A 26,831-nucleotide genomic window follows, 5' to 3' on the forward strand; every position below is an offset into this window, starting at 1 on the left:
ACTTATATTGTCCTTTTGACTGTCAACCTTTCCATTGTCGAACTTCAGTGGTCGACTTAAGGCCCATCAATCCCTCAGTGTCCGTATTTCATTCCCATTCCTATCCTCCTAATGCTGAATTTTTTTTTTCATGTACGTTTCCTTGTGTGACAGTTTAATCAAACTGTCTCTGAGCCGTCATCCTTGGCCATGAGTCCCTGCGCTACCTGTTACTACATTGTTCTTAAAATACCTTGTTTTGTTTTTGTATCTGGTCGGTTCCGCAATATGCTGACTCCGTCCCACACCCTTCTTTCTTCCTGAATGTTTGTGTTCCTAGAAACCTCATTAAATACAATATTTTAAAAATAATAAAGAGTATGATTGATGAAAGATGTTTTATTTGGTCTTTTTTCCCCCCCATTTAGCACAATCAATGAAATTTGTAAGACTACAATCTGATGAAAAATAAATGAAGCATCATACAAGGATTAGACTTTATTTTTGTGATCCCTTTTTCAATTTCTATTCCACAGTTTGAATTATTAGAAATACGCATTATTGTACAAACTTACAACATCAATAACATACATTTATATACGGTCAATGTACAGCATAATACTGGCGCCACTCAGACATGGATAAAGTGATTTATAAAATGTGTTTTTATCCCTATTCATCAGTGTTCCGGATTCCTGCTCTAAAACATAAGGAAAGTTTGGGAAAAGTCCGTGTGACTCTGGGATCCTGGATCAGAGCAGGAGAGGATAGTTTTACTGGCAAACATGAACAGAAATAATGTTCTAGAGCAGTGGCGTCAACCTCATGGCCCTCCAGCTGTTGTGGAACTACACGTCCCAGCATGCCCTGACACAGATTTTAGATAATGGATTGCTAAAACGGTGGCAGGGCATGCTGTGATGTGTAGTTCCAGAACAGCTGGAGGGCCATGAGTTTGACACCACTGTTCAACACTGGACCAAGTACATACTGTAGAGCAGTGGTGTCAAACTCCCTCTAGCTGTTGTGGAACTACATGTCCCAGCATGCCCTGCCACATTTTCTATAATGGATTGCTAAAACTGTGGCAGGGCATGTTGGAACATGTAGTTCCACAACAGCTGGAGGGCCATAAATGTGACACCCCTGCTGTAGAGATTGCAGCTTCTGATGGAGTTGCATTTACTACAATCGCACCACGGCCCTCATTCAGCTTTAGATGTTTTGAGAATTCTGTGCAAAATTACAACTACCAGCGGTAGCCTGCCAGGGGGCGCTCAAGGCCTCCCAAAAGCCATGCGATGAGCCTGCCATATTGTGCGAGAGCTTCACTATATAGTACTTGCAAATTGGGCAGTATTCAATCATCGGATGGTGAGCAATGATGGCTAGCATTGCTGATAGCTCACCCCCAGAATATTCAACTCCCTCCCTTTCAATAGCCATATCCACCTGGCTGGTGTCATTCAGTGACATGGAAATGGCGAGTCTGGCCATTAAAACAACATGGCTCGCCTCAAAATGTAGCAGACTGGCTGCATTTACGGCAAAGCTCGCCATCCTCTCATGGAGGATTAGTCCCTTAGCGCTCAGCCCCTACTGCACATGCGCAAATCTCTGGAAAAATTAGGTGGCAACCATTTCTGTATCGCTGCTGCCGGCAGTAGCGCAGCATTATGGAGTCTGAGTCCTAAAACACTCAGACTCCACTGTTTACAGTGCCATAAAAATGGCCACAGCTCCTTTTTTCTGGAGATTACCGCAGCGCTCCTTCCTCCACCGCTGGATGCCAGGGAATAAGTATTAGAGAAATGGGTGCAGCATGCATTGTGTGGGCCCCCTGGGACTCAGGGATCCATTTGCACTGCACACAATACGCCTTTTCTGCTTAGGTAAGCAGCTACAACGGATATCCTGTAATGCGAACAGCTGTGAGGGACATAGAATATGCCACAAAATCTGGGTTATCAAAACTGTACGTAACGGATTCACATGTTGTCCTCTCAGTGAACATCAGTAACATACAAGCTCACCTTACTGAACTGATAGCTGTTGCACAAAAAACTTTTATCCAGAACATAAATGCGCCGTACACACTATTTTATATCGCTATTTTATGGCCTAGTGCGTATGCCCTGCCTGACGGACTATGAATGCACCCCCATGTTAACAATCCCCTCCGTCATCTGTGCATGTACAGACAAGGGAGCACATAGTTAACGAAGGCCATGCTGCAGAATGCAGCATTGCCCCTGCATCGGCAACTGTGTATGCAATTGCTGATGCTATAAACCTGCCACTGCAGATATCAGCAGGGGCAGGAGTCGGTAGTTGTGTACGCAACTTTACAAATGTCTGGATTAGGGTTTTATTCCCCCTTCTTTTTGGGGTAAATTGGTGCACCATGTCTGAAAATCAATGAAACATTTAAAAATACTGTATATATATAATTCTGCCCCTTGACCACCCTTTCCCCCCACTCCTGTCCTTGTGTGGCAGTGCTGCGGACAATGACTGGAAGAATTACTCAGTGATGACATTGGTGCATATGACACAGCAGCAGCAGCAGCAGCGATTATATTTTCCCGTTTTCTCGTTTGTGAGATTCTGGATAAAAGAGGATTAATAGCACCATTACACAACAAGCATTATAAAGACAAAATTCCTATCAAATCTCATAGCAAAGATGCTCGAAACCAAAGTGTTACTCTAAATTAAATATATTTTGTTCTCTGGCATGACAGTCCTATGTAACCGCAGTAATTATATCTTTTCATACGTACATATACACACAAACATACATGTACGGTTCATACGGGCGACAGTGTCTGGGTCAACACAAAAAAAGGTTAATTTGCACAAGGTCGGCATGACAAAACTTTGACACAGGCAAAAAAGGTAGACCTAAAAATAGTTGACACAAAAAACGTCAAACATGAGTTTTTGGAGTGTCAGTTTGTAACTTTTACCACAGGAACCCCCAATCAGTGGAAGCCTTCACTCATAATGATATGGTATGAATAAGTCATAAAAATTAAAATAAAAACTCATGTCGACAATTGTCACGTCAACCTAAAGTATGTTGACTAATAGTGTTCGACTTAACTATCGACCAAGAGAAAGGATACTATATACGTTTACACACAAATATATATGCAGATATAAATATAAAGCATTTCAAGCCATCCAGTCTGATCCATCCATAGATCTATCTTATTTAGTTTGCAAGGATCTTTGCTTGATGTATCTGCCTCATGCAGAGCCATCACTAGGCGGAACAACAAGGTCAGCTGATTTTGTAGGTGAAGACGTCGATCACAATTTGAATTAAATTTCCACTAGATAATAAATTGCTCTTTTTAAATTTTTCTGTTAAAGGCTAAACACTTTTATGCCCCATTGCATCTGCAGGCATTCAGGGTGTGTGGCGGCCATATTGTCCCAACAGTAAGGCAATCTGTCAGCTGTGATAACTTTCCCTAGTCTGCGAGCTTCCTCACTCACTTTCCAGTTCCTTAGTACATGCTACTAAGGCTGTAACGGAAGTTTCCTGATGCATTCAACATGGTAATGTGCTTGTGTACACATTTTAGTGTAGTCTTGTAATTCCTTAGATGATTAGGGAAATTAAAAAAAATATTCCTGATGCGAGTGTTTAAGAGGCAAATTTGTTCAGTTCGCGGTGAGTCACTGAAATGCAGGTAAGCAGCTTATTAGCCAGCCGAGGAATGATACATTATAATATTATGTGATGATTTGTAGTCAGTCAGTTATGTTTGGGAAATGGTTCCTCGTGTGCTACAACTTCTGAATCATGACTTGGAATTTACCTATAAAAGAGAAACCCGTTAATCATCCGTGTTCTAAACATTCTCAGTCGATTAAGTATGTTAACATTAATTTATAATTCCTGTGCCAATGTAATGACAAAAGAACATCTGTCCAATCAAAACGCTGCACTCTGTGTTTTTAAACTTTTCTCATGTTGGTCAATGAATTATTTAGCTTTGGAACAATAACAACGTCTCATCGCAAAGTGGTGGTTAAAAGCCCCATAAGACACTATCCCCCAACTGGACATTTCCACCACAAAGATCATCATTTATATATTATATTTTTAGAACTTTTCCTGAAAATCCTTTTTCAATGTCTCATGCTGTGAGAATCATAAAAACAATAAAAGGGGAGGGTGTGTTAGGATGTAGCAGCAGGATAGAGTGTGTAGGAAGTGCTTGTAAGTACAGCTGTGTACTGTATGTATACATCAAATACTGAAACCTTGTCAAACATTAATCAGAGTTATCATAGCAAAGCATCATATATTCACAGGCTAATATTGTTATCACTAGTTAAAGGCCCATCAAAATGACGGCTTCTGCAACGTACTTTCACTTTGAGCTGTGCCAGTTTTTAGCCCAAAAACTCTCCACCCCCAGTCCTTATCTGCTCCTATCTTTAATCTCTGTCTTCACGGTTCCCTCTCTACATTTCAAGATTAAGATATTGAAACAGATTAGTGTCCCGGCAAAAATTGCTTTCACTTTCTGTTAAGGTGTCATTTGGTCCATCGAGTGACCACTGGTGGTACTTGGCATTATAGAGGGGAGGAGTAGTTAGCCATTGTGGCAGGGACATACTTCCACATGAAGATAATTGTGAAGGATTCGGTCCAGGTTTTAGAACACTAGCAGCAGGAAAACTGATGTGATCAGGGTTGGGCTTCTTAGAAGCACCTGTGCTTTCCTGATAGAAGTGTTTCCAGAGCAGGAGGTTATTGTTTCTGATGGTGGAATAGCCACTGGGACATACTGAAGAGTATGTACTATGCTGTGACATAGATAGATAGATAGATAGATAGATAGATAGATAGATAGATAGATAGATAGGCAGGCAGACAGAGACTTCTATGACTTGACGCATTCCAAGCATGGTATCAAATTTATAATCTAATGCAGTGTTTCCTAACCCCCGGTAATTTGCATTTACATTTTATGTGCGTACTTATGAAGAACAGCTATGCTTTAACCCATGGGTGGGGAACCTCAGGCCTGGGGGCCGTATGTGGCCCCCGTAGCCGGTCTGAGTGGCCCTCCCACCCACCCGGCGGCTCTGCTGGGAGTCAAGTACAGGGGAATTATCGCGAGAGTTCAGTAGTTCTCGCAAGATTCCACTTAATCAGCAGCAGCCGGAGACTGTCAGTCCTATTCAGCGGCAGCAGCGGAGCGTGGGACGGCTGCAGCAGGACAATTTGTAAGAGACATTTTTACATATGGCCCTCAAAGGATTTTTTTCCCCCCATACAAACGGCCCTTGGCACAAAAAAGGCTCCCCACCCCTGCTTTAACCCTTTGAGTGCCAAGTGAATTTGTCAAAATTGGTGTGAAAATTTCCAAGCAAACATTTGTATTCATCACAATGACCTGTAAAGTTACCTTTTATAAGAAATACAGTATAATCTTTTTTTTATTATTTGACTTGATTTTATATAACAAATGTGAGCAACACTGGAAATTTTAGCGGATATTTTGGGCATCTCACAGAGATGTTGGCACTCAAAGGGTCAAACGAGAAAATACATTAATCAACCAGTCAGAGATGCAACACATTTCATGGAATAATGAGGTGTAATCCTACAAAATATTTAACTAGGACTTATTATAAAGGCACAAAGTCTGACCTGCTCATAGTAATGAGACCGGGAGAAGAGCCGCTAGCCAGCACATGTACCACCTCTGGAGGGCGGCACTTACTGTACTATCAGTAGCTGTCCCTGGGGAGTAGTCATCTGCATTTGGTCAGTGACACACTGCACTACATAGACAATAGCTGCCAGTTATTACGCTACTTTTATTATTGTCATTTGCCTGAGCAGCAGAATGGACATTGGCCCAGATACTCACATGCAGGCATGACGGAGACTTCTGCTGTAACTATACTTCTTATTCCCAGATTAGAGAGACCACCTCGGATTAACCCACATGTGAATGCCAAATACTGCAAGGAAAGGGAAAAGGACGACATTAGCACTTATCAAACCAGCTTACAGAAGGTGAATAGGCGAGTGGGTCCCTTGATACGAGGGACCTTATTCTGGTCCACAGGCAACGCTGCGAATTTTGCAGCATTGCATGTGGACTGAACACCCCCCCCCCCCCCCCCACCATCGAATCTGAGACACCTCTGTCAAACATTTATGCAACAATTGCTGGGTACACGCTGGGCGATAGATCATTAACAATATGGATGATATCGTTAACAAAATCTAGTAATAATCCGCTAGCATGTAACAATGCGCACCCCCATGCATCGTTACCGACCCCTCCCCTGTCGTCTGTACATACAGCCCAATATTGATTATCTAGTGAATGCATGTATGGGGGCAGGATACTGGCGATGTCTCTGACCAATGCCGTTAATGATATCGGTCAGTGTGCATGTGCTATATCGCTTGCCTGCGGCATCCCTGAATTAACAATATCAGCAGTGCTGGGAACCGCGCAGTGTGCACCCAACATACAGCCTCTGATTTTATCATTTTTTGAAATATATTAAAAGTATTAGCTCTCAAGTAATCAGATTAGGAGGGTCCTTATACCTACTGTACAGTAATTAATGCTGCCATAGTTGTACATTGGATCACGGTGTACATTGTTGACCTACAAATCCTCTAATTGTTTTAACCGATTTCATGAGTACAACGATGTTTTACAAATCAAAGAAGAAAAACGAACCACATCATTTTATTAGACTTACGCTTTTTTTTTTTTTTTTTTAAAGGAAAATAGAAGATAAATAGTATTATAATAAATATTTCATACTGCCAAAACATTAACGGTCACGCTTGCAATAGACGTTAAGTTTAAGGTGCTGCACATGAAACCAAGCGATATCACTTCTGACCTAATGCATGCTTATGAAGAATGGAAAGTGATTGTTCCGTCCTTTATTAACATCGCTCCAGTGTGTACGGCAATCTGGGCTGACATGGATTCATTCCGATGCCAATACAGATACAGTCTCTTCTGTGTGTACCCAGCTTAAGGTTATAGGAGACATACAGTACGTATGTAAAGGTGTTTGCAGTCTTTCAGGTAGGGATGGCCATCATTGCCATCGATGGCAAAAGTGCAACTGGCTATCGATGTTGTATAAGTATTCAATGGATGACCATCAATGTTTTTACATATCGATGGTGATCCATTTGCTTTGAAAGATTGGCCTGTGGGCCAATCAAAATATGGGGGTGAGGCTTCATGGGTGTTGTAGGCGGAGCTATGCTCTGTGTCCTAGGCCCTTGATAAAAAAAAAAAAAAAAAAACTATTCAGTTAAGCCTAACATCAATGGAGGGAAACCATCCGGTTCTCCCCCATCAATATCAAAACTATTCGACATCGGCCATAAACCATCAATGATTTCTAATCATCGCTGGTCGATGGCTATCCCTACTTCCATGCAAAACTTGTTTTCAACCCACGGGCAGGTGAGACCGGAGTATTGTTGGGGGATGAACCTACCCCAGTGTAGTCACTATGGTGGTTTATTTTTACGGTGGCGATCAGGGGCAACCTACACGGACTTGAGGCACTGTACAATTGCACTATATATTATTACATAGCAATAGATGTAAAGATGTACACACACCCCATACTGAAGCCAGATCACTAAGGCACTGACACATGCGCAGTACAACCACTGTGCATGCGCAATCTGCCATTAATCCCTCACTTGCGCACCACAGCATGCAATCATTAATTGTTTGGGGAACATGGGCCCCAAAGCAGTCTCTTGCTTAGGGTCTCAAGATTTAAAGGTCCATACACACTTTTTGCCAAAACGTGTCAGCTGACCAATAATGGGGGAAATCACTGTGCTGCAAAATGCTCAGATTTGTGCTCCTTTTAGCGATTAACCTCAGGGTGGACGACTGACTCAGTTGCTCATCTGCTAGTAATACCAGCAGATGAGCGGCTGGGCCAGTGCTGATGCGGGAGACTGCCCCGCACACACTGGGTGACTTTGGAGCTGTAAGCAGCTCAAATGAGTAAGCGGAGTGGCTTTCAGCTCCAAGTGTCCCAGTGTGTATAGGACTTAACTCGGCCTCTGTGCTGAACCTTCAGGATGAGGGTGAACTAGATGGACTTCAGACCTATTTTCCTTTGTTTTAATGGTTTGAACTCTACACAACATAGGTTACAGACACAAAGGCTTGTTCTACCATCTACAAGAAATCACTACATACAGAGCGAGTGCAGGGCACAGAGTAGATAACTGACTGACAAAGATGATAAAATGTTAGCACTTGGGGTCAAGGAGCATATTCTCTGGCAAGGTGAAGTATGAACACATATTGGGCCACATCACAGGAAGTTTACAGCATGTCTTACTAGTGCGTCTGTATGACAGCTACAGTACAATATTGCTTAGATAACTTGAAGATGCACCCTGCACCTAGATATAGCGCTAGGGACCCCCAATATACTGAGAAGCCTTGACGCGGCTTGGGGGGCATATCATACACCTGCGCAGGTATATGTAACCAATATCTCTGAATTCTATTATCATGTAGTGTTCAAGATTGGTTACTAATACCATTCAGTGTGCTGGGGGAACCAATGTCTTTTTTTCCTTACTCAGTATTAACCTCTCCCTTGCATGCACCTGAGTGGTATTACTGAACTAATTGAGCATCTACCACTATCTGTATGTATATTGTGGGAGGCAGAAGGGAGCTTGTATTAGGAGGAGATGCAGGTCCTGATATGCCACATGGAGTAGTCTGGGGTTGCGCCAAGGTAGGTAGCTCTTAGTTCAGATATATCAAGTAAGGAGCCATTATCATGTGGCTTCTTGCTGGTTAATCGTAGACCCAATGTAGGGTAACGGTGGTGTGGGGTGCGGTGCCACTGGACTGGCTGGGCGGCTTTAGTGCGGCATGCCCTTACATTCTATTAACACTTTACCCTCACTAACACAATCTCTCTTCTATTTGAATTACATTTCATTTTTTTTTTTTTTATCTCTCTCTTCATATATAGCTTCGGCTTTCTATCACTAATATTTATTAACACTATAGTATCTCGCTGGTGTGCCGCACTGGGCTTTCTAGCTTATGACAGTTTTTGGGGTGCCACACCCTGCACCTAGATATAGCGCTAGGGACCCCCAAAACACAGAGAAGCCTTGACGTGGCTTGGGGGCATATCATACACCTGCGCAGGTATCTGTAACCAATATCTCTGAATTATATTATCACGTAGTGTTCAAGATTGATTACTAATACCACTCAGTGAGCTGGGGAAAACCATGTATTTTTTTTACTTACTCAGTATTAACCCCTCCCTCATGCACCTGAGTGGTATTACTGAACTAACTGAGCATCTACCATTATCTGTATATAACTTGAAGGTGTGCATAGTGTAAACGGAATAGGCGGCCTGTGTTGAACTCCCGTTGTATGTTTGGAAGCAGACTCCGTTAAAAGGGACTCGAAAAGAACTTCAAGTATATAATAATAACTAAAGATCATGTTTTCCAAGTTTTCAGATTCTCAACAGCTCTGAGGGTTGATTTAAAAAAAGTGCAATAGTAATACACTGAGAATCAGGCTGGTTTTGCATGTATTATTATTTCCCTATAAAATGCAATCACCAAAGCCACTGAGACTCTTTACTCTGTATCCCTAAGTGCACATTAGACTGACCAGTTTAGAATGAGCATTGCTGTTTCCAGTCTCCAATAGATCAGACAAGCATGCACTTGCACAGTTGGCTGTGCAGGGGCGGCTATACTATTAGGAGAACCAAAGGGTTTGACTATTATAACAATATTTCATTAGCATTAGAATGAATTGTAGCTAATTAATAAATATATCCATTTATTTTTATTCATGTATTTTCCAGATGTGTGGCGCTCTCTTTTACATTGACATGCATTTATAGATATACGTGTGTATACATTTTATTGTTTGTAGTTAATTATAAATTCCACATCTGTATAGGAGTCTATTCTGCAACTGGACTGCAAAATGCATGGAAAATACAGGAATTCATTAGAGAGGATCTAAACCTTTGACTAATTTTTGCCAACAAAAAGATACAAAACATGTAATACATAAAAAAAAAAAAAAAAAGTCTAAATTGGCATATAGCGTTGTGGTCACACCGCTAACATTATAGTATACATTGTAGTGGAAACTGAAATGAGCGTTTATTTGCCTCCTAAGTTCCCCTTGCATCATGTAATATATCTGAGTATACTATAATGCGTTTATTATCACTACAAGGTATATCCTTACCTTGGGGGCATGCTCCATATATTGTTTCCCAGCAGACATCTGAGTGATGAGACGGAACTTGTTGTCCTGGAGCACATATATTCCCTAGGCAAAGAGAAAAGTCCAGAAGAGTAAGCAGAAGTCCTGGGCACGTAGAAAGTAAAAATGTGAAACAGTGCTGAAATAAAAAGACATAAGAACAGGGAATTCCATCTGAAAAACAGTAAGCAGCACTGAGTATGTCTATTTCTATAGTTAATCCCACTACACAAGACATGAACATACAGCTCAACTAATTCATATATATGAATTCTTCTAGCACCCCCACACCTTTCAAAACTCATGCAGTTCCTCTTTCCTGCCTGGGGTGTCACTGTCTGCTGTCATGTATAGCACAATGTGGCCTGTATCTCAATATAGACTGTACTAGAAAGCGACAAGCAGACAGCGACACCCCAGGCAGGAAAGAGGAACTGTACAGGTTTTGAAAGGTGCAGGATGCCTAAAAGCAGACTGTAGGACCCTATCCAGGCGCAAATCACCATACATCTTATAAAACTAAACAAAAAGGAAAAAAGAAAGTCCCAAGGCGCAATGAGAGTCCGTGCAGCCTCACAGTTGATAGAGGATCACTGGAAATGCCTCCTTTGTGGGTACTGGGTTCGAGAAAACAACCGGATGGCGATTGACTCCAAAAAGTGGGTGAATCGATCAAACGATGTGGTATTCGTGTATCATAAAAAAAATTTAAACCAAAAAAACAAACTGTCAGAAATTTTGTGGTAAATGGATGGTTTAAGTGAAAGAAAAGTAGTAGCTAAAAGCGTACTGAACTCACAAAGATTTTTGCTAGATCCCGTGCATAAAGGTTTCTTTATAAGATTTCCCAATGTCTATAGTGTAGAGATTTGAAGGGTGGGAACTGCGTACCGTACTCACTAGAAGAAAAAACTTTATATGTCTATAACGGTTTCTTTTGGTCCCATCACATCAAATTTTCCCTTGTGCTCGTGAATGTGGATCGTGTGAAAGCCGGAAAAAAAGGGGAAAAGATGTGTTGTAGTATCTTAAGTATACTTTAGTATTGAGGGTACAGTAGGAACCACTAGGGGCGTACCGGAACTCACAGGGGAGATAATATCACCGTGCTCATCAAGGTATCTTTTTAGGGGATATCACCAATGGTGTGGATTCCCTTTTTAACAGTGGTGCGTACCGTACTTACAGCCAATAAGGTGTTAGAAGCACATTGGGAGATCTTTTAAAGAAACCTTTATGCACGGGATCTTATAAAACTGCTGCCTCCCACTAGTTTAGATCCTCATGCTTCTCTATAGGTTATCTCTACAACTAGACTTTAACTTTCAATATGGCTACTTAGGAACCCTGTGCTAAAGCATTTGTTCTTCATTAGTGATTGCTATAGCTGCTTATTCTCACAGAGAATGCAACGTGTACATAGAGAAGCTGAGCAAACAGCCCTGGATGCCTATGGAAAAACATACAGGACGCTAGTGCTTCACCTGGTGGTTCGTCCGGAGGTTGTCAATCTGCTTCTTGAACACTGTGGTCCAAAAGTCTTTGCAGACAAACTTCATGATATCTAATTCATCTTTGAACCTGGCTGTGTCCTTAGTAAATCTGAGAGAATGAGGGGAAGGATTCAAATGACAAATCAGTTCTATATAGTGGGGTTGATTAAATAAATTAATCACATCATAATTAAAGTTTGGACAATGGTAAAAAAAATCTATAAAATATATAACCAAGGGGTGGATGATGGCTATTATAGACTACCAAATAGCAACAACAATGACACTAGAATGAATATTAATGCAATTAAGTAAAACTAATTATTACTCAATCATACTCTTGTCATATAGGATTTATTTTTCTAGTGGCCGATTGAACAGAAGTACAACAGCAATTTTCATGGAGATGCCGTTAATTAAATAGGATCCACGCACATACGGTGCACCAATTGCAGTAGAGCACCCGGTGGGGACCCCTCCTGTTACCTCAAGCGGAGAGTATGTGTTTGTGTTGGGTTTATGTCCTCTGCAGGTTAATTACTCTGAAGCCATTTACCCTACATAATGAAAGGCTAATGCTGCTCCTCACCTCTATGGGGGATTCAATTGTTTTTGCACTGTCTGCCAACAGATGGCGACGTGCGAATTCAAGTGTTGCTCCATTGGGACGCAAACAGCCTCCAGCACCGTTACGGTTATGTTGTTCCTGGTTACTAGTAGCTCATAATAGTGCTTTGATGTTTGGCTATGGGCCCACATTAGACCTCCTGCACAGACAGCTGGGGCGCGCCAGATCAGGGACATGTGCATGTGTAGGACATTTTGCAGCACAAAAAAGAATATTGAGATGAGGTCTTACCTGAGCTCAAAGTCTATCCTCCAGGAACACTACTTACCGTTCTATTAATCCTTGTCCTACTCGAAAGCCCATGTTCTCCAACTTAGTAATACACCTTCCATTTTCCTAGAGCAAACATGTGTCAGAAACATTTTCTCCAGCACACGATAAAGCAGCTCAAATCTGACACTTGCAAAGGACGTAGACAGAATAAAAAAAAAAGTATGCAAATCCACACTGGTATATGCCGCCACATTTCTACTCTCATAGCAGCGAGACAGTCGCTAGGTCGACACTAAGAAAGTCAACATACATTAGATCGACCACTAAAGGTAGTGGACAGGGTCGATAGATTGACACAAGCATTAGGTCAACAGTCAAAAGGTCAACATACGTTTTTCATAAGAATGTTAGATTTTACAGATGACGCAACACTTTTGCTGGGCACTTAGATACGCAGTTTCATTAATTCAGCTTACCGCGTGCCCTCCCTTAGCATGGGTAGGTATAGAGGAGTAGGTCCGGCGGCACTCACGCTCTTAAAGCAATACAACCACTCAGGGTATATATATATATATATATATATATATATATATATATATATATATATATATAATTTTAAAAATATGTCAAAATATTTTTTCAACTGCTACACAACTATAATATACAAATTATTTTAGAAAGATTTTTTGTTACTTTACACCTGCGACTTATGTATACACACACACTGGTATACACTATGTGACACTAAACATGCAGTGCTGGTGCTGATACAGCAAAGCGGACACTCACCACATCCCCCTGCTCCGGGGACTTGTACACACAGGAGACGATCTCATTGTGCAGCAGCAGAAACAGAGCCTCATCAGCCATGTCCTGCTTGTTCATGTCTGTGGCTGTAATAGGGTGCACTGACCAGCCCGGGGCCCTGTGTTACTATTTGCAGTGCTGCTGTAGCCTAGGGGCAAAGCTAAGAGCTCATCCGGGTGAGTCGGTGACAGCGACTAGCTCCACTACGGTAGATGCTAAATTATAGTGGGCTAAAGGACCTGTGATGACATCACACCCACGTGACCCGCAGTGATCAGTGGGAGGAGTCAGTACACTGAGTTCCATTTCCTCCTTCCTTTCCTACTGCAGGCAGGAGCAGCATGTGCTGCGGACTGGGTGTGAGACATCCCAATTATCAGGTACACCCAGCGGCACCCCCTCCCCTCTCACCTGCCCGGTGGGCACCCCCTACGTTACCTGCTCTTACCACCCACCTTACCCGGCGGAACAAAACACCCCCCACCCCTCCTTCGACGGGCACCTTCTCGCCCGGCAGCACCCTCCGCTCCCGTTCTTACCCTGCTCCACCACCCGCACATTCTGCCCCCACACTGTCCCCCCCTGCACATCCTGCCCCCACAATGTCCCCACACTGCCCACCCTGCACATAATACCCCACACTGCCCACCCATCACATAATACCCCACCCTGCACATACTGCCCCCACACTGCCCACCCTGCATATACTGCCCCCACACTGCCCACCCTGCACATAATACCCCACACTGCACATCCTGCCCCCACACTGTCCCCACACTGCCCACCCTGCACATAATACCCCACACTGCCCACCCTGCACATACTGCCCCCACACTGCCCACCCTGCATATACTGCCCCCACGCTGTCCGCCCCTGCGCATACTGCCCCCACACTGTCCGCCCCTGCGCATACTGCCCCCACACTGTCCGCCCCTGCGCATACTGCCCCCACACTGTCCGCCCCTGCGCATACTGCCCCCACACTGTCCGCCCCTGCGCATACTGCCCCCACACTGTCCGCCCCTGCGCATACTGCCCCCACACTGTCCGCCCCTGCGCATACTGCCCCCACACTGTCCGCCCCTGCGCATACTGCCCCCACACTGTCCGCCCCTGCGCATACTGCCCCCACACTGTCCGCCCCTGCGCATGCTGCCTCCACACTGTCCGCCCCTGCGCATGCTGCCCCCACACTGTCCGCCCCTGCGCATACTGCCCCACACTGTCCGCCCCTGCGCATACTGCCCCCACACTGTCCGCCCCTGCGCATACTGCCCCCACACTGTCCGCCCCTGCGCATACTGCCCCCACACTGTCCGCCCCTGCGCATACTGCCCCCACACTGTCCGCCCCTGCGCATACTGCCCCCACACTGTCCGCCCCTGCGCATACTGCCCCCACACTGTCCGCCCCTGCGCATACTGCCCCCACACTGTCCGCCCCTGCGCATACTGCCCCCACACTGTCCGCCCCTGCGCATACTGCCCCCACACTGTCCGCCCCTGCGCATACTGCCCCCACACTGTCCGCCCCTGCGCATACTGCCCCAACACTGTCCGCCCCTGCGCATACTGCCCCCACACTGTCCGCCCCTGCGCATACTGCCCCCACACTGTCCGCCCCTGCGCATACTGCCCCCACACTGTCCGCCCCTGCGCATACTGCCCCCACACTGTCCGCCCCTGCGCATACTGCCCCCACACTGTCCGCCCCTGCGCATACTGCCCCCACACTGTCCGCCCCTGCGCATACTGCCCCCACACTGTCCGCCCCTGCGCATACTGCCCCCACACTGTCCGCCCCTGCGCATACTGCCCCCACACTGTCCGCCCCTGCGCATACTGCCCCCACACTGTCCGCCCCTGCGCATACTGCCCCCACACTGTCCGCCCCTGCGCATACTGCCCCCACACTGTCCGCCCCTGCGCATACTGCCCCCACACTGTCCGCCCCTGCGCATACTGCCCCCACACTGTCTCGCCCCTGCGCATACTGCCCCCACACTGTCTCGCCCCTGCGCATACTGCCCCCACACTGTCTCGCCCCTGCGCATACTGCCCCCACACTGTCTCGCCCCTGCGCATACTGCCCCCACACTGTCTCGCCCCTGCGCATACTGCCCCCACACTGTCTCGCCCCTGCGCATACTGCCCCCACACTGTCTCGCCCCTGCGCATACTGCCCCCACACTGTCTCGCCCCTGCGCATACTGCCCCCACACTGTCTCGCCCCTGCGCATACTGCCCCCACACTGTCTCGCCCCTGCGCATACTGCCCCCACACTGTCTCGCCCCTGCGCATACTGCCCCCACACTGTCTCGCCCCTGCGCATACTGCCCCCACACTGTCTCGCCCCTGCGCATACTGCCCCCACACTGTCTCGCCCCTGCGCATACTGCCCCCACACTGTCTCGCCCCTGCGCATACTGCCCCCACACTGTCTCGCCCCTGCGCATACTGCCCCCACACTGTCTCGCCCCTGCGCATACTGCCCCCACACTGTCTCGCCCCTGCGCATACTGCCCCCACACTGTCTCGCCCCTGCGCATACTGCCCCCACACTGTCTCGCCCCTGCGCATACTGCCCCCACACTGTCTCGCCCCTGCGCATACTGCCCCCACACTGTCTCGCCCCTGCGCATACTGCCCCCACACTGTCTCGCCCCTGCGCATACTGCCCCCACACTGTCTCGCCCCTGCGCATACTGCCCCCACACTGTCTCGCCCCTGCGCATACTGCCCCCACACTGTCTCGCCCCTGCGCATACTGCCCCCACACTGTCTCGCCCCTGCGCATACTGCCCCCACACTGTCTCGCCCCTGCGCATACTGCCCCCACACTGTCTCGCCCCTGCGCATACTGCCCCCACACTGTCTCGCCCCTGCGCATACTGCCCCCACACTGTCTCGCCCCTGCGCATACTGCCCCCACACTGTCTCGCCCCTGCGCATACTGCCCCCACACTGTCTCGCCCCTGCGCATACTGCCCCCACACTGTCTCGCCCCTGCGCATACTGCCCCCACACTGTCTCGCCCCTGCGCATACTGCCCCCACACTGTCTCGCCCCTGCGCATACTGCCCCCACACTGTCTCGCCCCTGCGCATACTGCCCCCACACTGTCTCGCCCCTGCGCATACTGCCCCCACACTGTCTCGCCCCTGCGCATACTGCCCCCACACTGTCTCGCCCCTGCGCATACTGCCCCCACACTGTCTCCCCCCTGCGCATACTGCCCCCACACTGTCTCCCCCCTGCGCATACTGCCCCCACACTGTCTCCCCCCTGCGCATACTGCCCCCACACTCTCCCCCCTGCGCATACTGCCCCCACACTCTCCCCCCTGCGCATACTGCCCCCACACTGTCTCCCCCCTGCGCATACTGCCCCCACACTGTCTCCCCCCTGCGCATACTGCCCCCACACTGTCCGCCCCTGCGCATACTGCCCCCACACTGTCCGCCCCTGCGCATACTGCCCCCACACTGTCCGCCCCTGCGCATACTGCCCCCACACTGTCTCGCCCCTGCGCATACTGCCCCCACACTGTCTCGCCCCTGCGCATACTGCCCCCACACTGTCTCCCCCCTGCGCATACTGCCCCCACACTGTCTCCCCCCTGCGCATACTGCCCCCACACTGTCTCCCCCCTGCGCATACTGCCCCCACACTCTCCCCCCTGCGCATACTGCCCCCACACTCTCCCCCCTGCGCATACTGCCCCCACACTGTCTCCCCCCTGCGCATACTGCCCCCACACTGTCTCCCCCCTGCGCATACTGCCCCCACACTGTCCGCCCCTGCGCATACTGCCCCCACACTGTCCGCCCCTGCGCATACTGCCCCCACACTGTCCGCCCCTGCGCATACTGCCCCCACACTGTCCGCCCCTGCGCATACTGCCCCCACACTGTCCGCCCCTGCGCATACTGCCCCCACACTGTCCGCCCCTGCGCATACTGCCCCCACACTGTCCGCCCCTGCGCATACTGCCCCCACACTGTCCGCCCCTGCGCATACTGCCCCCACACTGTCCGCCCCTGCGCATACTGCCCCCACACTGTCCGCCCCTGCGCATACTGCCCCCACACTGTCCGCCCCTGCGCATACTGCCCCCACACTGTCCGCCCCTGCGCATACTGCCCCCACACTGTCCGCCCCTGCGCATACTGCCCCCACACTGTCCGCCCCTGCGCATACTGCCCCCACACTGTCCGCCCCTGCGCATACTGCCCCCACACTGTCCGCCCCTGCGCATACTGCCCCCACACTGTCCGCCCCTGCGCATACTGCCCCCACACTGTCCGCCCCTGCGCATACTGCCCCCACACTGTCCGCCCCTGCGCATACTGCCCCCACACTGTCCGCCCCTGCGCATACTGCCCCCACACTGTCCGCCCCTGCGCATACTGCCCCCACACTGTCCGCCCCTGCGCATACTGCCCCCACACTGTCCGCCCCTGCGCATACTGCCCCCACACTGTCCGCCCCTGCGCATACTGCCCCCACACTGTCCGCCCCTGCGCATACTGCCCCCACACTGTCCGCCCCTGCGCATACTGCCCCCACACTGTCCGCCCCTGCGCATACTGCCCCCACACTGTCTCGCCCCTGCGCATACTGCCCCCACACTGTCTCGCCCCTGCGCATACTGCCCCCACACTGTCTCGCCCCTGCGCATACTGCCCCCACACTGTCTCGCCCCTGCGCATACTGCCCCCACACTGTCTCGCCCCTGCGCATACTGCCCCCACACTGTCTCGCCCCTGCGCATACTGCCCCCACACTGTCTCGCCCCTGCGCATACTGCCCCCACACTGTCTCGCCCCTGCGCATACTGCCCCCACACTGTCTCGCCCCTGCGCATACTGCCCCCACACTGTCTCGCCCCTGCGCATACTGCCCCCACACTGTCTCGCCCCTGCGCATACTGCCCCCACACTGTCTCGCCCCTGCGCATACTGCCCCCACACTGTCTCGCCCCTGCGCATACTGCCCCCACACTGTCTCGCCCCTGCGCATACTGCCCCCACACTGTCTCGCCCCTGCGCATACTGCCCCCACACTGTCTCGCCCCTGCGCATACTGCCCCCACACTGTCTCGCCCCTGCGCATACTGCCCCCACACTGTCTCGCCCCTGCGCATACTGCCCCCACACTGTCTCGCCCCTGCGCATACTGCCCCCACACTGTCTCGCCCCTGCGCATACTGCCCCCACACTGTCTCGCCCCTGCGCATACTGCCCCCACACTGTCTCGCCCCTGCGCATACTGCCCCCACACTGTCTCGCCCCTGCGCATACTGCCCCCACACTGTCTCGCCCCTGCGCATACTGCCCCCACACTGTCTCGCCCCTGCGCATACTGCCCCCACACTGTCTCGCCCCTGCGCATACTGCCCCCACACTGTCTCGCCCCTGCGCATACTGCCCCCACACTGTTCTCGCCCCTGCGCATACTGCCCCCACACTGTCTCGCCCCTGCGCATACTGCCCCCACACTGTCTCGCCCCTGCGCATACTGCCCCCACACTGTCTCGCCCCTGCGCATACTGCCCCCACACTGTCTCGCCCCTGCGCATACTGCCCCCACACTGTCTCGCCCCTGCGCATACTGCCCCCACACTGTCTCGCCCCTGCGCATACTGCCCCCACACTGTCTCGCCCCTGCGCATACTGCCCCCACACTGTCTCGCCCCTGCGCATACTGCCCCCACACTGTCTCGCCCCTGCGCATACTGCCCCCACACTGTCTCGCCCCTGCGCATACTGCCCCCACACTGTCTCGCCCCTGCGCATACTGCCCCCACACTGTCTCGCCCCTGCGCATACTGCCCCCACACTGTCTCCCCCCTGCGCATACTGCCCCCACACTGTCTCCCCCCTGCGCATACTGCCCCCACACTGTCTCCCCCCTGCGCATACTGCCCCCACACTCTCCCCCCTGCGCATACTGCCCCCACACTCTCCCCCCTGCGCATACTGCCCCCACACTGTCTCCCCCCTGCGCATACTGCCCCCACACTGTCTCCCCCCTGCGCATACTGCCCCCACACTGTCTCCCCCCTGCGCATACTGCCCCCACACTGTCTCCCCCCTGCGCATACTGCCCCCACACTGTCTCCCCCCTGCGCATACTGCCCCCACACTGTCTCCCCCCTGCGCATACTGCCCCCACACTGTCTCCCCCCTGCGCATACTGCCCCCACACTGTCTCCCCCCTGCGCATACTGCCCCCACTGTCTCCCCCCTGCGCATACTGCCCCCACACTGTCTCCCCCCTGCGCATACTGCCCCCACACTGTCTCCCCCCTGCGCATACTGCCCCCACACTGTCTCCCCCCTGCGCATACTGCCCCCACACTGTCTCCCCCCTGCGCATACTGCCCCCACACTGTCTCCCCCCTGCGCATACTGGCCCCACACTGTCCCCCTTGCGCATACTGCCCCGACACTGTCCCCCCTGCGCATACTGCCATAAGTCCCACGGGCTTCTCACCCCCTGAGCCCCGCCCTCCCCCCCACTTACCTGGTCATCCTCCCTGCTTCTTACTCGACCGGGGCATGCCCCCCCCCCCACCTTACCTCTGTCCTGTCTGGCTGGCACACCACCAGCTTCTCGCCCATCTTGCGGCACCCCTTCCCCCCTTTACTTACCCAGGCACCCAAAATCCTCTGCTTCCTGACGGCATCCCCACCAGCATCTCACGCGGCAGCACACACACACACACACCCCTTCTTACCCTGTGGCGACCCCTTCTTCCCGCTCGACGGACCACCCCCCACTTTACCTGGCGTGCCCCCTCCCCGCCTGATGGAACCTCCTGCCCGGCGGCACCCCCCGCACTTGCCTGGCGGCACACTCCCCCTACTTACCCAGGCACCCCAAACCCCCTGCTTCTCGCCCATCCGGGGGCAGCCCCTCACTGCTTCTACCTTACTTACCCAGGTGCCCCCTCCTCCATGCTTCTCACCCGCCCGGTGGGCACTCCCCCCTGACCTCTGTTCTTACCACCCACCCCCATTCCTTATCCCGGCGGCACAATTCCCCCCCCCTCTCGACGGGCACCTTCTAGGCCGTCTGCACCCTCCACTCCCGTTCTTACCCTTCGCCACCACCCCCTTCCCACCCGCCCGGCCAGGGGCTCCCCCCCCCCCTTTCCTCTCTCCTGTACGGTTGGCACCCCACCAGCTTCTCACCGGGCAGCACCCCCCACGCCCCCCCCATTCTTATCCTATGGCACCCCTTTCTTCCGGCCCGACGGGCACCCCCTCCCCGCTTCTTACCTGGCATACCCGCTTCTCACCCGACAGCATCTCCTGACCCGGCCACCCCCCGCAATTCTCACCCATCTTACGGCGCCCCCCCCTTCTTACCTAGGCACCCCAAACCCCCTGCTTATCTCCCCTCCAGCGTCATCCCCCCTCTGCTTCTACCGTACTTACCCAGGCACCCCCCTTGCCTCTCACCTGCACGGTGAAACCCCCTGTCCCCTGTTCTTACCCTGTGGCCCCTCCTGCTTCTCACCACACACATCCCCCCCCCCCCCCCACCCGCTTCTCACCTATCTGGCGGACACTCACAACCCCCTCCCCCCCCCCACTTACCCGGTCATCCCCCCGCCTCTCAACTCCCCACACACCCCTTCCCGCACCCGCCCAGCGGGCATCTCAAACCCCCTGCCTGCTTACCTGGGCACCACCCCTTGCTTCTCACCTACTCGGCATACCCCCCTTGCACTCCCTGCTTCCCACCAACCCCCACTTCTCACCTGTCTGGCGGGCACCCCCCAGCTTCTCAACCGGTGGGCACCCCCCACCACTTACTTCCTGTTTCTAACCCGGTGGCAAGCTTCTCCCAAACCCGCCTGGTTCTTAACCTGTGTGGCACTCCCCGTTCTCACCTGGCGGCACACCCCCATCCGCTTCTCACTCCCTGGACACCCAACAGCTGCACCCTTCCCTCCTCCTCCATCCAACACCCGGCGCCTGCACCCTGCCCCTCCATTCATCTCCTACCTGGTGCTAGCAGCCTGCACACACAGCGTCCTTCCCATATTTCACACCCAGCACCAGCAACCTTTCTCCTTCCATTTCACACCCGGTGCCAGCAGCCTTCACACCAAAAGAGTGCCGGGACTTACTTTTACAAAATTGGTGGGTCCCCGGGATGCGCTGTTCTATAGCACAGCAGAAGAGCCAGGGGCCAGCTGTGCGGGGGTCCTCGGGGATGCACTGTGTTCTGACCAGCTGCAAAGCAGGAGAGCCCAGGGGACAGTGCTGGTGAAAGGGAACCCCACCAATGCTGGTGAGAATGAGACCTGCCTCCTCTCCCCCTTTTGTGTTGCCCCCTCTTGCCTTCTTCACCCTTCTTTTTCCCTCTTTCCTCTTTTTCTCACCCTCTCTCTCTTCCCTGCTGCTGACTTTTTTTTCTCTCCTCTGCTCTCTTCACCCCTGCCCCCTCTTTCTCAACCCTCACTCTGCCACAGTCTGTCTCTTTCCTCCCCATCTTTCACCACGCTTCCTCTCTCTCCCTGGCGCTGTCTCTTTCGTTCTCTTCCTGACACCATCTCTTACTTCATCTTTGACACTCTCTCGTTTTCTTTCCCAGGCACCTTCTCTCCCCATTCTCTCCCTGACATGCTCACTCTTGCTCCCATCTTTCTCTCTCTCTCCCTCCCTGACGTTCTTACTCCTGCTTGTAACTCTGTCCCTCTTTTGCTCTTCTTCCTTTCTCTGACACCCTACCCCTCACACCACTTTTTCCAAGAAGCCCCCTCCCTTTCTTGCACCCCTTGCCCTTTCTTGCTCCTCTTTTGCTGTGTTTCCCCAACACCCTCTTTGACATCACTCCACTCACTCTATCTTCTGACCCCCCCCACCCAAGAGACTGCACCCTATCACAACCGACCAGTGTTTCATTCCCCTTCCCACTAGCTTCACACCCAGTTGCATTGTCCCCCCCTTCTCCTAACTGTGCCTCACCTCTGGTCTCCTACTCGGCAGCAGTGTCCCCCCTCCCTCCTAGTCACAGTAATCGCACTCAGTGAAAAAAAAAGTATGTGTCCCCGGGACCCCTCTTTGTTAAGTTGAGGTCCTACTCCACAGTTTTTGGGTCCCATCACATAACGCTTTTGAGCAGTGGCGTAACTACAGAGGGTACAGGGGGATGGCACCGCTATGGGTCACGGCCGCTTGGGGGGGCCCCATGGCCCTGGAAGGCAATCCCCTGCACCCTTTTTATTCTCCAGGTGTTTTTTTATATTAATATTGCCGATCGGGCATGGCTGCTCTGCCAACCGACTGCCCAACCCCCCCCTTAATTACCTGCCCCCTCCCTTCAGTGGCTGTACAAGAGACCCTGCACTACTAGTGAGGATGATGGCACACGAGACCTGCGCCATCGGTGCCTGGGCAGAGGAGACCTACTACACTACTGTTTGTACTGGGGGGGCTCCCCTCGAAACACAAACACCTACTCTCCCTCACCACCCTTCTTGCCTCCCCTCCTCCCTCCTTCTCCTCCCCAACACTGCCTCCTATCCCCTCTCTCTCACCCGCCTCTGTCAACTCTCCCTTCCTTTTTTTTGCTGACTCCTCAACCCCTTTTCTCTCTCCCTCCCCTTCTCTTATGTGCTCTCGCTTGTCGCTCCCCTACTGCCTCTCCTCTCTCCCCTGCGCCTCTCTTTCTGTCAGCAATATCTCTCATCTCCTCTTTATTTCTCTCTCTGCCCCTAGTCTTTCTCCTTCCCGCTCTTTCCCTTTCTGACACTCATAAAACACTGCTGCCTCTCCCTCTTATTCCTCTCCCACTGCTGGCTGTGAGTGGGGCACTGCTGCCTCTCCCTCTTATTCCTCTCCCGCTGCTGGCTGTGAGTGGGGCACTGCTGCCTCTCCCTCTTATTCCTCTCCCGCTGCTGGCTGTGAGTGGGGCACTTCTGCTTCTCCCTCTTATTCCTCCCCCACTGCTGGCTGTGAGTGGGGCACTGCTGCCTCTGCCAACTGAACTAATGGGCCCTACACACGGACCGATAATCAGCCACTTTCTGAGCAATTTTACATAATTTTACTAAACCGCTTAGAAAGTGGCTGAATATCGCTGTGTGTGTAACCCACAAAGCGATATGGATGCGCAGCCCCGCGGGACCCCGATGAATAACAGCCCTGCCTGTAAATTTAAAGTGATCACTCAGAACGCCTTGTACATCTCTGCTGTGTGGTGGCTTCTGAGTGATCACTGAAGGGGTCAGCCCGGCCGGTCACACAGCCACCTCATTCCTATAATGTCTCAGGTACCTGGCCACCCACCTCTCACTGTCTGCCTGCAGCAGGAAGCTCTGACCAGCGGTAACTTCCTGTCTGGACTCTGCAGCATGTCCCAGGAGGCTGATGGGTGGCATGCAGCGGTCTCTGGCAGCGCAGGGTTAGGCGGGGTAGCGCTGGTGGACATTGGGTCCCTGCAGCGTATGTGAGATTATCAGCAGTGTTCCTGCAGTGGATGGGAACTACTAGTTCCCATCTGCCGCAGAGACCCTGCCGCTGACTTCACATACGCTGCAGGGACCTCCTGCCCGCCAGCGCTACCCCGCCTAACCCTGCGCTGCCAGAGACCGCTGCATGCCACCCACCAGCAGGCAGGGGGTCCCTGCAGCTTATGTGAGATCAGCGACGGGGACCCTGCAGCTTATGTGAGATCAGCGGCGGGGTTCCTGCGGCGGATGGGAACTACTAGTTCCCATCTGCCGCAGGGACTCCGTGGTGACTTCTCATACGCAACAGGGATCCCCTGCCCGCTAGCGCTAACCGCTAGAAGCACCCCTCTACCTCTAAGATGCCCTGTGCACCTCTTCCAAGATGCCCAGCTCCCTCCTCACCCTGAGATGCCCAGATGCAGCACCCGGACCCCTTCCCCACTCACGGCAATTCCGCCCCCACTCGTGGCACTTCCGAACCCCTCCTCACCCTAAATAAACTGACCCTTGTGTTGGCCTTGTCTCAGCGGTGGTCTTGGTCTCCCTCATCCAGCGGTGCGGAGGAAATAAAAATTCAAAATGGCCACGGCCTGACAATCATGGCTTGTCATTGCCCCAACCCCTGGAGCTGGCTATATTAACCAATTCAAGACGGGGCAGCCAGTCCGATGGCGGAGGGGGAGCAGAGAAGAGCTCCAGAAGAACAATCCCTGAGAGGTGGTGGAGGCCATGCAAAAGAGCTGCCCCAGGTGAAGACTCCGCAAAAGCCCTGGGGGGGCAGGAGCCCCCCTGGGTGAAGACAAGATGAAGTTTAATAAAATATTTAAAAACCTGTGTTTTTTTATATTTCCTTTACAGGGGGGCTATAGGTACCAGCAAGGGCGTAACTACCATAGGTGCAGGGGGGTGCAGCTGCTATGGGGCCTACTTTGCCTGTCAAAGTATCATGTGCTGTATACATTTTTCAGCATTAGATGATAAATAGGGATCCTTAAAAACTTTTGCTATGGGGCCCACATGTATCTAGTTACGCCACTGGGTACCGGTGAGCCATTAATGCCCCACATGCTGGTACCTGTGGTTCTCCCAAGTGGGATACTGGGAAAAGTCTTCAGACCTTGCGGGTACCCTCTAATACCCAAGGTCTTAAGACGATGCCCAGTATCCCATAAGGACTTTGTGAAAAGGAATTACCGGTAGGTATTAAATTCCTATTTTTACGGTTTAAACAAGCTATCAACCCTGCACCCACCGCTCAGGGGTGCAGGGTATAGCCTCGGGCTTCAGCCCAGGCCTGGGTTGATTAGTTAGGGTGGGTAATGTTTTGGCCATGGGACCCCATCGACCCCTGGCTACGGCATTACACCCCCTTCTAGTGGAGCCTAGTGCTGGTCCCCAAAATACGGGGGACCCCTATTCATTTTATCCCCTGTATTTTGGAAACCAGGGCCGGCTCAAGAGCCTGGTGCGTGTCCTCCATATCTTGGGAATCAGGACCACTCTGGGCTGGTCATGAGGGGGGGGGGGGGGCAGGAGGAGAAGAACCCCACGACATTTTTTTTTTAGATTCAGGGTATGGCCGCGTAATAGTACAAATTCACATTACACCACACAGTAGTGCCACTTAATCACACTACACCAGCTAAAACCACTTGGACACACTGAGCCAGGGTTACGCACACCATAATGCCTGTTAGGCATTATGCCACGCACAGTCATGCCCATAACACAACATGCCACACACCGTAATGCCCACAATTTATGCCACACACCGTAGTGCCCCAGTACTCCTGCTTATACATACTGTATGATGCCTCCAGTAGTGTCCCCCCCACACACACACAATTCCTAAAGTAACGCCATTACAGATAATGTCCACAAATGTTCCACCACATAGGGGCAGATTTATTAATGGGGCTATATACGTTTAAAATAACAGGTCCCGCTTCTCCTGCATAACGAAGAGAAGTGGGCACGCTTATAACTTTGATGTATGATGCAGGCGGCTGTCGATAAGGAGAGATGTTACTTCCTGTCTCCTCAGCTCTCCTTATTGGCGGCCAGGCAGCACTGCGCGAGCGCATTGTAAAAAAAAAAAAACCTCCCCTGGCCGGCTCTGTGGGCATGCGCAAGATTTTGTTATCGCAAGATCTCCAGCGCAGCCCACAGCCAGCAGCAGGGCTAGTGCTGTCCCCACAGTGGGGAAAGGACAACACTAGCCCTAAGCTGAAGAAGCGGCTGTTAATACATCGCCCCGGCCGCTAATTGCTGAGGGGGATTACAGAGGACAGCCGCGCCGAGCGTTACTCTTCAGGCTGTCCCTAGAGCCCATTAGGCGTGCTGTTAATACATATAAAAAAACGTAATCCCCCCAGTTAACATTGGTTGATACTTCTGCCCTATAGCAACGCTCCTGCTCCCCTCTTAGCAGACATTTCAAATGTGGTCACTGCCGGACATTAGAGATAGAAAAAGAGTAAAGAGATGGGGTGAGGGGAGGGGGTGAGGCGAAGGCAGGTCTTGCTCCAGCATCAATAATACCTGTAATAGCACCAGCTGCCAGCACTGGGGAGCAGTAGAGCACTGGTGGCAGGTAGAATCGGGAGCAGCAGTACTCCGACAGCAGGCCCCCAGTTGCAGTAGCGGATGACCCAGGGAGGAGAGTTCAGACAGCAGTGGCGGGTGGTCCAGGGAGCAGGAGTGCTCCGGCAGAGAGACCTAGGGAGCAGAGCTCTGGCAGCAGTGGTTGGCCCAGGGAGGAGAGCTCCAGCAGGCCCTGGGGAGCAGCGTGGGTGTCCGGCTCTGCCATGCTGCAGATCAGGGCACAAGAGCACAGGATGGCGGCTGCAGCACTCTTCCCACATGGGACACTGGGGGGGGGGGGATTTATCAGTTTTCCTTATACACCAGCTGCAGCAGTGCGCGAG

The 26,831-nt window shown here is 51.7% G+C and overlaps 1 protein-coding gene across 1 annotated transcript; it reads right to left on the bottom strand.

Annotated features, from left to right (window-relative positions):
• Positions 1-399: 399 nt before the first annotated feature.
• TRAPPC6B (trafficking protein particle complex subunit 6B) lies at positions 400-13,689 on the bottom strand. Its single transcript, XM_083167537.1, has 6 exons — positions 13,416-13,689; positions 12,682-12,749; positions 11,777-11,894; positions 10,275-10,358; positions 5,880-5,973; positions 400-3,809 (listed from the first exon to the last, which is right to left on the bottom strand). The coding sequence occupies exons 1-6, from the start codon at positions 13,509-13,511 to the stop codon at positions 3,778-3,780; spliced, it is 492 nt and encodes a 163-aa protein (XP_083023663.1). The 5' UTR covers positions 13,512-13,689; the 3' UTR covers positions 400-3,777.
• Between the last annotated feature and the right edge of the window lie 13,142 nt (positions 13,690-26,831).

This window comes from Crinia signifera, chromosome 12 (genome assembly GCF_055691185.1).
Source record: "Crinia signifera chromosome 12, ASM5569118v1, whole genome shotgun sequence".
Taxonomy (NCBI): Eukaryota; Metazoa; Chordata; class Amphibia; order Anura; family Myobatrachidae; genus Crinia; species Crinia signifera.